Source organism: Brachyhypopomus gauderio, chromosome 9 (assembly GCF_052324685.1).
Source record: "Brachyhypopomus gauderio isolate BG-103 chromosome 9, BGAUD_0.2, whole genome shotgun sequence".
In the NCBI taxonomy this organism is placed as follows: domain Eukaryota; kingdom Metazoa; phylum Chordata; class Actinopteri; order Gymnotiformes; family Hypopomidae; genus Brachyhypopomus; species Brachyhypopomus gauderio.
In genome coordinates, this window is record NC_135219.1 from 22,673,003 (window position 1) to 22,689,663 (window position 16,661).

At 40.3% G+C, this 16,661-nt stretch overlaps 1 protein-coding gene and 1 long non-coding RNA gene across 3 annotated transcripts; both read right to left on the reverse strand.

Annotated features, from left to right (window-relative positions):
* Positions 1 to 2,155: 2,155 nt before the first annotated feature.
* LOC143522562 (uncharacterized) lies at positions 2,156 to 5,589 on the reverse strand. 2 transcript variants are annotated; one of them, XM_077016269.1, is made up of 4 exons: positions 5,484 to 5,589; positions 4,051 to 4,113; positions 2,429 to 3,861; positions 2,156 to 2,166 (listed from the first exon to the last, which is right to left on the reverse strand). In XM_077016269.1, the coding sequence occupies exons 1-3, from the start codon at positions 5,515 to 5,517 to the stop codon at positions 2,462 to 2,464; spliced, it is 1,497 nt and encodes a 498-aa protein (XP_076872384.1). In that variant the 5' UTR covers positions 5,518 to 5,589; the 3' UTR covers positions 2,156 to 2,166; positions 2,429 to 2,461. The 2 variants fall into 2 exon arrangements, with proteins under 2 accessions (XP_076872384.1, XP_076872383.1); XM_077016268.1 differs by lacking the exon at positions 2,156 to 2,166 and having other exon boundaries at positions 2,284 to 3,861.
* An 8,115-nt stretch (positions 5,590 to 13,704) lies between these two features.
* On the reverse strand, positions 13,705 to 15,583 carry LOC143522563 (uncharacterized). Its single transcript, XR_013133055.1, has 3 exons — positions 15,396 to 15,583; positions 15,243 to 15,319; positions 13,705 to 15,031 (listed from the first exon to the last, which is right to left on the reverse strand). It is a non-coding gene; the product is annotated as an uncharacterized LOC143522563 (long non-coding RNA).
* Between the last annotated feature and the right edge of the window lie 1,078 nt (positions 15,584 to 16,661).

Here is a 16,661-nt window from a genome sequence, read left to right on the forward strand (position 1 = left end):
ATATCAGACAAGCCATCTGTACGCCTACATCCACCAATGAGCCAATTTTCTCTCCAAAACCGGAGTTGTATAATCCAGGTTCAGAAAGTAAAAGTCCTCACCAGGATTTTGCTCAGGCTTCCTGGATTGTGTTGATTCCACTAATTTTACATGGATTGCACTAATTAAAAAAATCTATCAAGCTTGAGCAAAATCCTGGTGAGGATTTTTACTTTCTGAACCTGGATTATACAACTCTGTCCAAAACCACGCAAAATGTTCAACATGTCCCAGTTTAGTACTATTAACGAAGAAGGTTTAATTGATACAGTGAGTCATCTCAAATCATCCACTTGCAGCCTTGATAATGGTAATGACCAACCAAGTTTTTAAAGAATGTCTTTTCCGCAATATCAATGAACATTCTTCAAATAGTGTGACAGAAATTATTGATTATTGACTAATCATCATTGATTAGATCATGTTTAGTTATTATAAGAGATCATTATGAACTTTATGATTTAGGACATGTCCATTCTGACTAAGCAGAAGGACTACAATAATGAAGTAGTGTGTTTCAGTGTAATCATGTACTTATGTTCAGTTCATATTATGCATGTGTGCTATACTGTGACCCAGGTCAGGGAGAGTGCTGAGCGTAAGAGCACTCTGTTAACTGGTAGTCACTAGGCTACTAGTCTTGGGTCATTTAGCTTTCTCTGTGTTCAACTGATACATCAGTTGCTTCCGCTAACTCTAGGGAAGTCCATATTAGGAGATACACACATGTGAGACAAAGTAGCCTGCTGGACGCTTATGTTTTGGAACATGCTGTGCTAAAGATAACCTGCTGTTAGAACTGCTGAATTGTGTTTAAGATTGTATATAAGCAGGGGGACTGCCCCCCTGCCTTCAGAGTTGTCATGCTTGAATGAGACTCTCGTGTCTGTGTCTGTCTTTGTCCTATTTATATATATTTATATTTTTGTAATAAATTAATCATTTAACCACGTCTGAGTCCTCATCCATTTCCAGAAAATTTCTACGACAATAGTAAATTCTTCACTCATGTCAGGTGTATTTCCGAGTGCATTAAAAACTGCAGTTGTGAAGCCTATCTTGAAAAAGAAAACTCTAGATGCAAACTTGTTGAATAATTATAGACCAATTTTTAATCTACCCTTCAAGGTAATTATGCACTTTCTGTCCACAAATAGCTGTTTAGACCAATTTCAGTCTGGCTTCCGACCTAATCATAGTACTGAGACTGCACTCATTAGGGTTATCAATGACATTCGGGTAAATACAGACTCAGGAAACATGTCTGTTCTACTACTGCTCGATCTCAGCGCTGCCTTTGACACCATTGACCACAAAATTCTCATAGATAGACTTGAGAACTGGGTTGGACTCTCAGGAACTGTCCTAAAATGGTTCATACCTTATGGGGTAGTCTGCGAGATTAAGCACTAGATCTGGAATTTTCTGTCTTGAGGCCTTAGGGCCCAGGAGGAGAACTTCTGTCTTGTTCTCATTAAGTTGGAGGAAGTTTAGAGACATCCAGCTTTTAATATCTCTTACACAGGCCTCAATTTTTCCTAAATTGAGCTTGTCGTCATGTGGGAGTAGCGTTTCAGGCAAGCCTGCTGGTTCTCGTTTCCGAGAGTAAATATGCACTATTTACTGAAATTCGTACTATTTTATTATTTAGAACATTCCTTTATTGTTAGAATTAATATTAATTATACATTTTTATATATTAGATATTATATTTTTATATATTATATATAAATTAGACTTGCCTTTATTTATAAATTCTGTATATTTACATATTTCAGTATAAGAATGTCTAGAAATCCAGTTTGCAATCTGCAATCTAGAAATAAACTGTACCAAAATCATACCATTGCAAGCACTGTTTTTATTATACAATAAAAAAAGAACAATAATAAAAAGACAATTCTGGCGTCCACATCTGAAGCTGTGGAATTGATGTGGACGGTGCTCACGGCTTGAGAGCGGGCAGTTTGAGGGCGGGCAGTTTGGTGCTAGGCGACAGGGCCGGGAGGGGCGGAGAAAGGCCTTGGCCACGAAGCTTCAGCCTCTCGATCTTGGGTCGCCGTAACTGGATCTTCTGCTCGGTCTTGTCCTCCGAGGTCAGCTGCGTAACTGCCCTCTCTGCCATTGCTGTGGTCACAGGGTGACAACGAATCAAAAAGTAAGATACTGGAAGGGGGGAGTTTTTATATAAGCAGCCTTTGACTGTTACGCTGCTAATAATACAGCCATATAAATAGCACCTTCCAGTGTTGAAAAGACATCCTTGAATTATGCCGCTAATACAAAGTATGAGAAAGTCTTAGTATGTGTAGGATGAGAGAAATGTTAGTTGTAAGAACTACATTGGTCATAACAAAGCAGCTGTCTGCCCCCATTTTTTTCCACTTACTCTTGCGTATAGAAGGTGAAGTCACTCCTGGAGTTACTGATTCCTGGTCTTTAGGCCCATGCGGTTCATGAAGCCCATTAAAGACCAGTCATCTCTGGTAGGGGAGGTGTTGTGCTGCAGGCTCTTAAGGGGGACCCCGTTGGCTTCATTCTGCTGCAATGTGGTCAACCTCGTGGTCTCTGTCTCCTCCACCTTCTGCTGCAGTGTGATGGACATTGTGGTCTCTTTCTCCTCCACCTTCTGCTGCAGTGTGGTGGACTTTGTGGTGTCTTTCTCTTCTCCCTGATTGGGAACAACAATGATGGAGCAGTCAGTGGCTGAAGTGGTCTTGCTGTGTGACTTTGGAAAGGGCCGCGTCCTGATGCGTCGGACCAACTGATTCTGGAGATTTTTTCTCAGTCTGTTCTTCAATTTTCTTGTGAAGGCCACGATCTTGGAAATATTTGGCCTACCCCGAACAGCTCGGTTTGAGAGATGCAGTTGCTTCGAGCATATTGGAAGCTCTCCTGCCGGAGAGGGTGTAGCTCTCTCCTGTGCTGTGTTTTTTTGAGTGCTCTCCTCATGCATGCCTCCCAGTCCAGGTGAGTCCTTTACCGCACAAGTTCTCCATGATGTTGGTGTCTGCAGGTTCTTGCCTTTTTTGTCACCTGAGTCACCTTTACTTGGTTTGGGTCCAAGCTCATGGAAAACCTGGATGGACTGCGCCAATTGTTGAACAAGTTTCTTTCTACTTGTCTGGCTCACCTCAGTGGGCCCAGCGTTTGTGGCAGCGGATGTTCCTGAGGTGACCTGTTTCCTGTTTTTTCCCTTTCCCTGGATGGTCCTGGCAACAGCCTGTTCAGCATCTGCCCTCTTTTTTTTACTCTCATTCTTATTATTGGCACCTTTCTCTTTCTTTCTCTTACTAATCTGCCTCTTCCCTGCATCTTTCCTCTCATGTTCTACTGGACTCTTACTCTCACATCTCAAATCTTCTCTGTTGTTCTCTTGGCTGCTGGCCTTCCTCTTCCTCTTGCTGTGTGCATGTGATGATTCAGGGTCTCCCACCATCACTGACGTCTTAGGGACTCCGAGTTCTGTGACGTCCTTTCCTGTGGTCCAGTCATTGTCTTTATGACCTAATCTCTTATGTTGAGGTGAATTGCAGGACCCTTCTTCCTCTATCATCTTTCTGAGTCTGGCTTCAAAGTTCCCAGGATCATACACATCAAAACTTATTTTACGCTTTGCCTGGTCTGTCCTGCTCTCCTCCTGTTTCCTGAGTGGGACAAAAGTGCTCTGTGGGCTGGGCATGGTCTGGAGCTGCTGACTCTGGCCAAAGGCTGAGTGGGGGAGTCCTCCTAGAACCATCAGGTTTGGTTGTGGGTAATTCCCATAATACGTCCACGGAGACACCAGTGGGGGAACCACACCTCCAAATGTTGGGATGTGTCCTATCCAACAGAAATACTGGCATTGTAATATTGTGTTTTCACAAATTTAAGGTGGATGCATTGTTGAATACAAACGTATATACTTTAAAACATTTACATTGAAAGTTAGCATCTTAGGATATGTGTTTCTTAGTCAGTTTTGATCTTTGTAATGCTATTATTAAGGCTTCGTAAGAAATGTTAACCTACCAGCAGCTCTGACAGGATGGACTGGAATGTTCTGGACAGGGTTACCCATGAATAGTCCATTTCCTGTTCACAAATTATATTGATTCTTAAATTATATCCAGTCATCTTACAACAGTTCTCAGGACACTTATTTTTTTTAATAGATAAGAATTACTATTTGCAGGGTTGCCAACTCTCACGCATTGAGCGTGAGACACACGCATTTAACCGTCTTCACACGCTCTCACGCCACACATCCGATTTCTCACGCTGAAAAAAAATCTAGTTTATTTACCTCTGAACAGTCCTGCACGGATCCGTTTTTTGAGACCCGCACCCACCCATATCCGCAGAGTACAGCACCCACCCACCCGCGAACCCGTGGTTCAAAGTTAAATCTGTACCCGCCCGGACCCGTTAATATTTTACCCATTACCCACCCGTACCCGTGAAAAATCACACAAATCGAAAGTATTGCTATAGAGCACTTTATTTTACAATGCGCCTCTGAAAAAACGTCAGTACAACACAAAATAAAATCTAATGTTGCGGTGCAGGAACAGTAGGCTATTCCTATCTAAAAGTAGCAACTGGTAAAACGCAAGAAAATGTATGTAGCCAACCGGTGCCATAACACAATGCAAAACGAGAGGGAACAAATGCCAGTATAACAACTAAATAAAATCGCATAGGTTCACAGTGGTAGTAGTTTCCTATCTGCTGTGGTGGGAGCAGCACGCTAAGTTCTCTCTCCTCATTTTTCTTTGTTCTAGCACGGCCACCCATTTAGCTTTGAAACCACCAAGCAAGCTACAATAAATGCCCGGTACTGCGTTATAACCAGCCTCTGCTCATGTTTCCGCTGGAAAAGAACCGAAGTTTGGGTATTACCCCAGAACGGGTGAAGAGTAAAGTTCAGCCCGCTCTGGCCAACGGAGCTACGGTATAAGTAAGCTCCCCTGAGCTTCGCCACCACCATCGGGAGGCGCTAATCAGGCAAAAGGTAACACTATGTTCATTACGTAGCAAATAAAAGCCTACTAAAAATGACCACATATTCATGTGCTACCCACCCGTATTTAACTTACCCGCCCGCATACCCACCCGTAAAATTGCGGTATGTGTAAAACCCACCCGTTTCAGCATATTACCCGACCCGGTGCAGGACTCTACCTCTGATCCATATGATTCAATGAGTTACTAGTTCGCTCTGGCGCCAACCACTGGCGATCGATCGATCGCGATATAATACTTAATTTGTATCCGTTTTACACCCCGCCCGGTGACAATTTAACCCGCCACCCGTCAACAACTTACGTTCGCAACCCCGTCAATAATTTACACTCGACCCCCCCTCCAAGTTCAAATCTCACTCCAAGTGAAGTTCAGAAGTTGGCAACCCTGTATTTGTCATTTTACAAAAGAAGAATACGTGAAATGGAGTCTCACTATACCTGTGTACAAAAGGTGGTTGTCATCAAAACTCATATCGAAAACACAATCTTAATCAAAAGTACAAACTTTTGAGGTGAGAAAGTTCTGTTTGTAGATATACACGTGTGAATAACATTTATATGGCGCGTTTTTGACGCAACAATTGATTTCGAACTAAATGTAGGCTTACTGTTGTCATAGTAATTTATCAACAGAACAGTGCTCAAGTGTTCTATTGATTAATTACCATGGCAACAGTAAGCCTACATTTAGTTCGAAATCATTTTTTGTTACAAAATAAATGAAGAAAATTCAAGACATTCATAATGAATATGCTTTAATACGGACTGTGTCTTCCGCCAAAAAGTAGTTCCACAACAAGTGAACTGAACAGTTCCCTGGCCTACCTAAAAAATAAAATAATGATTAACTACAAGACAGCTGCTGATACTGTAAAGCTCACCCTTTGTAGTGCAGATAGAGCCATATAACTGCCTAAGTATTAAGTTTAAGCTCAGCCTTTTCAAATGTTCCCAAATTGACCTTAAAGTCATTTTGTAAGAGCCAGTCCATGAAACACTTTGTAGCCCACTTTGTCAAATTCTATTTTGTTCATTTCGAGCCAGTTCCAGTGCGTTCAGTTGTTCTCACAAACGCTAGAACACTTAGAACACTTCTAAACCAATCAGATTGTGAGGTCGGAACTAATTTGTATAAAATCCCTATAGCGCACGGCCTCGAGTGGATTATTCTTTTTATAAAATACAAAATACAATATAACAAAATGCTCCAATGTTTAATGATATGAAGTTGATTTGTGTGTGCAGTAAATAATTCTTATAGTTCTTCTGTGAAGTAGTTAGGGTAGTTTGGTTATGGTTTCCATCTCACGACATTTCAAGAGTAAACAATTAACATTTCTACTGCGCGTGATTTAGAGACTCTGGTGCTCAACCGGTGTGACGCTCTTCTTTGCTGGTACGGCAGTGGTGCTTGACTCTGGGAACCTTATTCTGAGGGGGCGTTTCACTGGCCAATTCCCTATTAAACAAACTAAATAAATTATTCTATAAGAGGAACAGTGAGTAAGTGCACGAGTGAATTGTAAATAGTTTAATATTTGCCCATGTAGCTGGTGATTTTAGTAGACATGGCTGTGTCATTTCTGTTAGCTTGTAGCATCAATATTTTGATAGCTAGCTAACTAGCAAAAATAATTTCAAAGTTACCAACATTGTCAGCTCAAACTGAAAAATGTTTGTAAATTGTTCTTAGACAATATATTAAAACATTGCTTAGCATAATACAATTTTTTTAGCACCCCGTTTAACAAAAATATCCCCTCAATTGTATTTTCATGTTTCACTATGCTTTCGACAAGGACTTACAACCAGAAATTGCAATGCTTTGTTTCAGTGTGTTAGTGTATTAGACTGGAGAGACTACCATTAACTTCTGTTGTGACTTCATCATTCCATCTGTAACTAGGAGTTACGTTTATTCTGGCAGCACTTCACGCCACATGTCCCTGCTGTCCATGGTGCTGAAACCTCAATCTCCACAAACAATCTGGCTCTAGTCAGTCATCTTACATCTTACAGTCATCACCACACATTGCACTTCTCCCTGAGATTCTTCTCTCAATACAGCTTGCTTTTGTCCATATCACAGTATGACAATAACACAATCCCTCTCAGGACTTCTCACACCCTCAGGTGTTCTTGAGTCTTTGCATTCTGCCTTTAATGCCCAAGGCTCACAGACATTGGAAAACTACATTTTACATCACATCACAGATGTAATTAACAGCATTTACATGATCACCTTTAGGTTGACTCTCTGTTGAGGGCCTATATACCAACAAATTTTTATCTTCGAGAGGGACCTCAGCAGTTAGTCTTACTGATCAATGTTGTCAAAACATCACAAAATGTAGCAATTGCTGAATGTACAATGTGTAGAATCATTTTATTCTTGTTATATGAACACGTAGGCTAAACGATTGCATCAGATCAAAGACATACATACCCAGAGATCTTGTCATTATCAACCTCTTCTCCAAATTATGAATATAAAAACATTTATGTTTTAAGTTGAATCAGTCAGCTGATCTAAGGCTGGCTTAATTGGGTAGTGTATGGGGCCTAGGATGTGGTTGTTATGAAAATATTTTTTTCTTCATTATAGCTCTGAACTCTGGAATATTGGTGTGCTGCAGGAAGTAATTCAAGGCTGGTGTCCCTTGTTTTGGAATGTGGTTTTCCTTCTGCAAGTGGTTCGTCATCTGTTCAGGAATTCATGCAGCAAACTGTGGTTGTAGTGGACTGATGCATGTGTGCATTTTCCTGGTGCTTGAAAACAGAACAAATCACACCACCACCACTCCAGACCCAATCAGGGAGGGGTTCAACTCATATATGGGTTTAGCTCATTCAACACATAGATGTTAACATGACAACACTCTGACAACAATATTAGAGAATTAGAGACATACATAAAAGAAGAAGTGATGTGAATGATAAATAATTCTAATCTTATTCTTAAGAGCCCTACACTTCTTGATGGTCAATAATAGTAGTCCAGGACTGTGGAAATACAGCCATAGCAGGGGGGAATTCGGGGTGGTGAGAGGAGCCAGGGCAGTGGGTTGATCCTTCCTCATAACTGGGTAGGCAGGAGGTGGCTGGCTTAGGGGGGATAGCAGGAAAGGCTTGTCTCTCCGCGTCTCAATATTTCTCAAGGGCAGCCAATTGGAAAAGAAACAGGGGCGATTAGCTGTGCATGGGACTATATGTGGGACAGAGGACATTTAAACATTTCTAGAGTGTGACAGCAACTCCAGCATTAAATTATTACAGCCCAGCTAAAAGGGCAGAACCAGAAATTAACACAGACGTGGGAGCATCCTGAGACATTGGCATCCATCCACTACACTGTCAACCAACTGCTAAACTAAATAAGTAAATGTTAAACCTAGACTTAAAGATTGAGACTGTGTCACAGTCCAGTTAGTTGGGGGATCTTATTAGAAAAGGCTCTTCTACTTGCTGTTACCTTATTAATTATTGGAACTAATAAGAAGCCAGCATGTGATCATAGTAGATGTGGGGGTTCATAGTCCAGTAGGATGCCAAGATTTTGGGCTACTGAGCCAGGTGTAATGGGGTAGTCTGCCAGATTTAGCATTAGATCTGGTATTTTCTGTCTTGCGGCCTTTGGGCTCAGAAGGAGAACCTCAGTTTTGTCACTATTAAGTTGGAGGAAGTTTAGCGACATCCAGCAGTTAACATCTCTTACGCAGGCCTCAATTTTTCCTAATGTGGATTTGTCCTCATGTTTGGCTGAAATGCAAAGTTGGGTGTCATCTGCATAGCAGTGAAAATTGACACCATGTTTGCTTATAACTATGCCCAATGGTAGCATATATAACGTAAATAATAGTGGATAATAGAGATGTGAGTTGCCAGGTTAAATAATAATTTAAAGGCTTTTAACATATTTTACCCAGGGGTGCCAATATTTCTGGAGGGCGATGTATCAAATATGGGATATTGTCACAATTTGTGACAAAATCATCCTTCAAAAGTTATTCATGTAGATTATTTTCAAAAACCTTTGCTTATGCACATTACATGACTGACTGGTTGGCCCATGAATAATTGTTTACAAGGAAAATAGTGAATCCCTCAAATTATATACTGGATACATTCAACCTAAGACATGTTAACCTGTAACTCACTAATAATGGTTACATGAGTAACACTGAAAGTAAACCAGAAGACAATATGACTCCCTTGCAATTAAAAAACAAAACGATGTTCCTGATTCACTTCTTGTTAAGGCTCCTTATTCTGTCCAGCTGTCTGTGGTCTCTACTCCAGGGAGAAGCACTGGAGACCTACATGATGGAGAGTAAGAAAGAGGCAGAAAAGCAAAATAAAGACCAAACACGGTTCAGTGTTTTTCTGAGAAATGAGTGATGTGTTAGGGTTACACAAATCTCAAAAGATGAAACATCAGATGACCTGAAAACGCCATCCGTATTGATGGAAATACCCTTAAACTCTCTGCTTACCCCTGTTTGCTGCAAAACACACACAGAGTAAAAATAAGTAAAAATGCCTTTAGAATTAATTTTACAAAAAACTCACGAATAAGTCTAAATGCAATCAGGCAGGAGGAAGCACTAATATATAATAATAAGCACTAATATAATAATAAGAGGAAGCAAAAATATTCTGTACTGATGACGCTGTGCTGAATTACCAGAGGACATGATGATGAGTCTGATTAATGAGACAAGCTAGTTAAAACCATTTATAGTCCAGACTCTTAGTTACCTTAATGGCATTTGATATAGAAGAGATGATGTTGCACCACGTGACCAGCGTGAATGGTCCATGTAAGGTTCTCTTTATGTCAAGGAACTTGAAGGTGCAGATCTTCTCTACTGAGAACCCCACAGGTTCATCAGGTCCCTCGTCACACAGCAATATTTCCCTGAGGCATATTAAGTAGCAGTTCTTCATCTTACATCTCATGAGACCTGCCTCATCATTTTATGAAGTTTGTTGTCTAAAGAGGTACATTCACAAGCACTACACTGGCTAGTGGGGAGCAGTGGATGCACCATTTTTTTCTTGCGTGAGACACAGTAACATTTTGTCAAAGCTACGAGCTAAACAGAAGAACTGCTTTGCTGTTGGCTGGTCAGAGGTCCAACATGCTACTGCACTGGTGTCTTTATACTTTGTTTTCCAAATAGTTGTAAGTAAGTGTGTCATACAGTGGGGAAAATAAGTATTTAGTCAGTCACCAATTGTGCAAGTTCTCCCACTTAAAAAGATGAGAGAGGCCTGTAATTGACATCATAGGTAGACCTCAACTATGAGAGACAAAATGTGAAAAAAAATTGAGAAAATCATTTTGTCTGACTTTTAAAGAATTTATTTGCAAATATATTTGCAAACTGTATTTATTGTGTATGTAATGTGTAACAGTGTCCTGTGTCATAACTACATCTCTGCTGTTTGTAACAAACCAAACTGTGAAAATCGGGTAAAGATTCGCAGAGTTGTGATTATTATAGTTATATTATACTCAGGGCTCTCAAGTTTTGAATTCTTTTCAGAGTGTGAGAGTGGGTGGCGAACGTAAGTTGTTGAGCGGGGCGGGGGGGGGGGGGGGGGGGGTGGTGAACATTGTTGTTGTATTTCGCGATCGATCGCCAGTGGAGGGCGACATATATATATGGATCAGAGGTAAATAAACTAGATTTTTTTTTTCGCCGTGTGAAATCTGAAGTGTGGCGTGAGAGCGTGTGAAGACGGTAAGATGCGTATGTCACACGCTCAATGCGTGAGACTTGAGAACACTGTTATACTCCTTTTTCAGTACAAATATATGTACTTGGAGCGCAAGGGAGACCCATCCAATATGGCGGCCACCTGTTACGTCAGCGCCAATAGGCGGTGTCAGTCCGTGAAGCGTCTATGTATATTATGTCTATGGCACCATCCACCACTGGACATACAAGCACACACACATTCATGCACACACACTCACACAACTCTTTTTTTGAACATCAAGAGACACACACAGTCACACATGTACAAATGTATTGGCCTTCAAATGTACTTAAGTACTGAAAGTAAAAGTAAAGGCTCTAATATTTAGCACTATGAACTGCATGAAAAACGATGGTAAAACTAATCAGCTCTTAGGGCGCACTCACACGGGTCATTCACAGTAAAAAAAAAAGTGTCTCTTGGTCTCTGATGGGTTGGCCACCCCTTTTCATCATTTACCTCTTGCCCCTTGGCAATATATTTGGCTCATATAATATTGATTTACACTGCTACGCAGATGATACCAGCTCTACTTATCTGGTAAACCAGGCACCTGTTCCCACGCTCATCCCTTTCAAACTGTCTATCTGAAATAAAAACCTGTTTTGCATCTAATTTCCTAAAACTTATATAGTGATAAAACTGAAATGTTGCTCTGTGGTTCAAAATCTACAATATCTAAAGTTCACAGTTTCTCCATGCCAATTGAGTCTGGGTGTCATCCTAGATAGCACTTTATACTTTCACTCGCACATCAGTAATATAACCCAGTCTGCATATTTTCATCTGTGTAACATCAACCGTCTATGCCCCTCCCTCACCCCCCATACTGCATCTATACTTGTTCATAACCTTGTTACCTCCCGTATTGACTACTGCAATTCTCTCCTGTTTGGCCTTCTGTATAAGTCCCTCCATAAGATTCAGCTGGTTCAGAATACAGCTGCTCGTATTATTTCTAAAACTCCTTCATTCCAACACATTACAACAACTCCACTTCAACAACTCCACTGGCTTCCTGTTAAATATAGAATACATTTCAAAATCTGTCTCTTTACATTCAAGGCCATCCATAATCTTGTCCCCCCATATCTGTCAAATCTTCTCAATATTGCATCTTCCTCCCTCTCGCTCAGATCCTCCTCTTCCACTCATCTCTCTGTGCCTCCTGCTCGTATGAGTACCATGGGAAGCAGCTTTCAGTCGCTCTGCTCCCAAACCCTGGAACTCCCTCCCACCTGACATCCATAAAAATTGATTCTCTTCCTCTTTTTAAATCTAGACTCAAAACTCACCTGTTCAAAATAGCCTATTCCCTGTGATTTACTTTATTGTCTATTGAGTGTTGTGAAAGGCGCTTTTAAATAAAATGTATTATTATTATTATGATGTATACAATGCTAATATCGGAATTATTTTAATATACACAAAGAAGCGGTTTGCTGCGAGATATTGTTAGGTTTCTCATTAAATGGCTTCAATAATATCTAAATATAATCATGCTCTGGAGCTCTGTTCACTGAATTCCAAACACATGTTCCCATGAAGCTCAGCCAATCAGAATGAGCGCTCCAGGTCCTTCACTAACTCCGCCCCTCACTGTCTCTGCTCTTTGCAGGAGCTGGAGGAGAGCTTCCACATTAGCAGGATGGAGCAGATCGCCTTTGAATTCAATGTGCTGGTGTCTCTAGAGATGGTCCTCTACCTGCCCGAGAGCAGGTCACAACGCACTACCACCTGAGCCTTCCAGTCCCAGCCAGCCCAGCCAGAACTGACGCCCCCTTTGAGTGGGTGTGGTTTTGCAGACCGGCCTCAGGGAGGACTTCAGCACAACACTAAGTGCTTGTGGGTTAAATTGAACATTTGTTCTTGCTTTTTGTGTTTGTTTTTGGGTCTTATGCGAGGGTAATTAAATGACAGTAATATTAGCTAAAGCACTTAAATCAACTCCAAACACTCAAATAATAAGAGAGATTTCCTTAAACCTCTCTTTAAACATTATCTGTAGAACCAGCCTGCGCACCACGGACTTGTGCTAACGGGCCACCCAATGGAGGATGGGTTCCCTTTTGAGTCTTGGTCCTCCCAAGGTTTCTTCCTAATCCCCACCACCATAGGGAGTTTTTCCTTGCCACTGTCGCCTTGGCTTGCTCATTAGGGATCTGGACCCATACGATTGTAAAGCTGCTTTGTGACGTGTTGTGAAAGCTATATAAATAAATTTGACTTTGACTATACAACAAAAATAACTTCTATGTTTAATTTACAGTAGAACTATAATCCACACACTGAAACAGCATATATAATTTACTATAGCTATAAATTATTATACATCTAAGCATTCCTGCTTTTAACCTATTAATGGTGATTATGTGTATAATTTTATGCAATGTATGTTTTTTTTTTAATAGTTTGTCACTTGTACTACATCACTGTCCCACTAGTGGGCAGTATTTGACAGGGAGCTGTGTTGAGACCAGAGACCGTATGTATATATATATATATATATATACATATACTCTCAGAGGGCCTAAAAATATTCTTAAAACATAAATATATATAATATAATTTATCCAATTTTATTTAATCCACTTACAGTTTGACAATCGACATCTAAACAATTAGAAAAATATAAGCAAATACATTATTCACCCGTGTCAATCCAGAATTAGACAGATGATGTAATGTGAATTATGGTGATTTATTTATTTATTTTTTCTCTAACCTTAAAATGATCCCTTTAAGGTCACGGGTCGGCAACCCGCGGCTCCGGAGCCGCATGCAGCTCTTTATCCCTCTGATGCGGCTCAGCTTTTGAATAGAATTAATGAGTATTTAATTAACGTATATTATTTTTGAGACTTTAAAAAATGTTCGGGTGGAATTTCACAAATGTCCGGTATTTACTTTCGCTTTGCTTGAGTGACATGTCATCGTCACTGAAATAAATTTCCAATTATTTTGCTTTTGTGGCTCAGAGTCAAAAAGGTTGCCGACCCCTGCTTTAGGTCATGCTAGTCTGTAAATATTGGCTGCAATGTTAAGGTACAGTGCAATATGATTAATTGTATAAAATGCTTTCACTTTTATATGTAAAATTGACACAACACAATACAACATTATGTATTTCTTAACTTTTACTGTATTTGTAAAAAAAATTAATGAATACAATAGTAATACAATTGACAGAATAAATTGAAATTGTTTTAATTGTTCATGAGTTCATGTCTTCATTATGATTTTCTATTGCTTGGTCATAGAGAGGTATTTTGGCATGTAAGTGTTAAAGAAAAACATGTCACACCTCCTTTTCACCTCTTCTAATACACTGCTATCTCTCTAAACTCACTGCACAAAGATATCATCATGGGCACAGATAACTAAATCACACCACTGCATACCAGTAATCAATAACTGGAATTGGATTTGCCAATAATAACAATGGCTCTCCTTCAATTTGTGTAGGCCTTGTGCCACTTTGAGGAATTTGCAGTCTACATAGCTTTGTGCATTTGGGCACTTAATTTCAACAAGCCCAAATGATGGACGCTCAAGTGTGTCATATACAAGTCCATCAGGTGATGCACCCAGCCAAGATGCATCTGGATGAATCACTAGCCCACACTTGGTCAAGTTCAAGTTTTTCAGAACTGCATAGTCCTTTAAGGCCCGTTTCCATTTCAAGTCCTCTCTTCATGTGTGCTGTTTGTCGTGTCCCTCGGATTATCCTTTCTGCCAGGCTTTCTGCAGCACCTGGACCTCTAACGTGGCTCACCTCTCTGAAATGTGAGGCAGTCACTCTTTCTCTCCTAAGTGAATTCCACTCAGGTGTAGCACTTTGGGATCTTGTTGCCTCCTCAATAAGGTGTGACTGTGACAAGGTCACAGAAAGTGAGCTTAGGTGTAGCTGTTCTTGGTGTGTTGGCACAAATGAATATTCAGGTGGGCTTAGATGGTAACATTCTAGTGGCAGACTCGGGAATGGGGGTGCATCCTCATGTATGACAACACTGTCAGATGGAGGTGGTGGTTGTTGATAGGACAGTACACTGCCAACTTGTACCTTCCCAAAGATGGAGTCCACAAGTGGCTTGTCAGGCGAGATGTTCATTGTGCAGATGAGTGGAAGAGAATCTGCTTTCATTCCAGCGTAGACTGGTCCAGGATTGAGGGTGGCCGGGTGTGGGAGCTCACCGCTGTAGCCCTTGAAAAGTGTACTTCTGAAATAAAAGAAGAGTGAATAACATTTATTTTTACACATTGTAATCTGTTCACCAGCACAACTGATTGTGAATCACATATCACATGTCATCTGAAGTACAACGAGGCTAAATTAAATCTTGAAGAGAACAGGGTCTTATCAGATGATCAAAAGCATTCATTTTTTTTACCACACACTGTAATCTGCCTATTAAATTTGGTACTACATACCTAACTCCACTGGCTGTAGTAGCACCTGGTTTTGGCTTTAGGACAACCATGGCATCCACGGGTCCAGGCTTCACCCCCTATTAATTTAAAAGATGGTGTTAGTAAAGTGACTGTGATACATTAACTAACATTAAATAATGAAATAAGACAAACCATTGTTGGTGGTTTATGCCACTTCTGTTCTGTCTGTGTGCATGAAAGGACAGGAGGGATCGACAGACATGCCAGATTCAGAATAATGAGCAGTCTGGAAAAGCAATGCAACCAAGTGTTTGCAGATTCCGCAACTAGCAACACAAGAGCAGTTGCTCTTAATGAGCACAACTGGCATTGAATCACGTAATGTCATCTGAAATACACAAGAGGCAATATTTAATATCTTGAAAAGAAGACTTCAGCAATGTCAATAGGCGCAATATCTGTCCCATCATGTTGGTAGTGGTGAATGTCACTTGTCTATTGTCTCATGTAACATTTGTGCTGTTTTGCATCACTCTTAAAACACTTGGCTATACTGTCTTTCTATTCTACAGTGTTGTGCATGGTTCAATTTACTAGTTCACTGAGCAACTATAAACTAAATATATTTTAGATTTAAACTTCATTTTCACTCCAGATGAAATGCTTACACATAGGAGTGAAACAGGCCTACTTATATTTATATTATTTTGTTGTTTCCACCACCAACAACAGAACAGTGCAGGTTTTACTTCAACTGCTTCTTGAAGAGTGTTATCAGAATATGTTAATAGGTGTAAGTGTTGCAGCCATATGTTAATAAAGAAGTTAAGATGAAAGATTTGAAAGACAGATTGACAGATTTTAGAAAATGCAGTTTGAAGAATAGCTGAGGTGGACTATATTCTGCTTTTGAGTCATAGAGGTAGATAACAATAGCTCGAACTGTAAAATAAACTCCCATTTGTTTACTATAGGCAAAATAGACTGCTAATGATTCCCACTCAGCTACTCTGCATTTGGCTACCATTGTAAGCTTTGAAAACCAATGCCTATGGTTATCACAGCTTACGTGAAGTAAGAGCAAGGATAAAAGATTGAACTTGTGTTGAACTCACTTTTGAACTTGTTCAACAGAACTTTGAACGTGACACTGAACAGAACTCGTGTCATTTTAACCAGTCCTACTCTCAGCTGGTGTGGCGTATCTGTTTTCTTCATAGATCTGTAGCAGTGAGCCCTCACTGTTATCTCGTTAGCCTTACTTTTGCCTGATACTTCCATCAGAAATACAAACATGTTTTAAAAAGGCATTTCTAGTACTAGGACAGGTTGGTTCGTTACTAAAAACAACATCACTTCATTAGACTGCCACCTCAGGCTAGCTAGCTAACTAGCGTCGGCCACTTACCTTCAAAATTGCAGAGGTAGGATGAAACGTAGAACTTGAAACCCTTTTCA

What these genes read in the sequence shown, in the direction of transcription:
- LOC143522562 (XM_077016269.1), bottom strand. Translation starts at nt 5,517, where the DNA reads ATGAGTTTTGATGACAACCACCTTTTGTACACAG. An exon ending in CAACCACCTTTTGTACACAG is followed by an intron (nt 4,114 to 5,483) that starts GTATAGTGAGAC and finishes ATTTGTGAACAG; the next exon opens with GAAATGGACTATTCATGGGT. An exon ending in CCATCCTGTCAGAGCTGCTG is followed by an intron (nt 3,862 to 4,050) that starts GTAGGTTAACAT and finishes TCTGTTGGATAG; the next exon opens with GACACATCCCAACATTTGGA.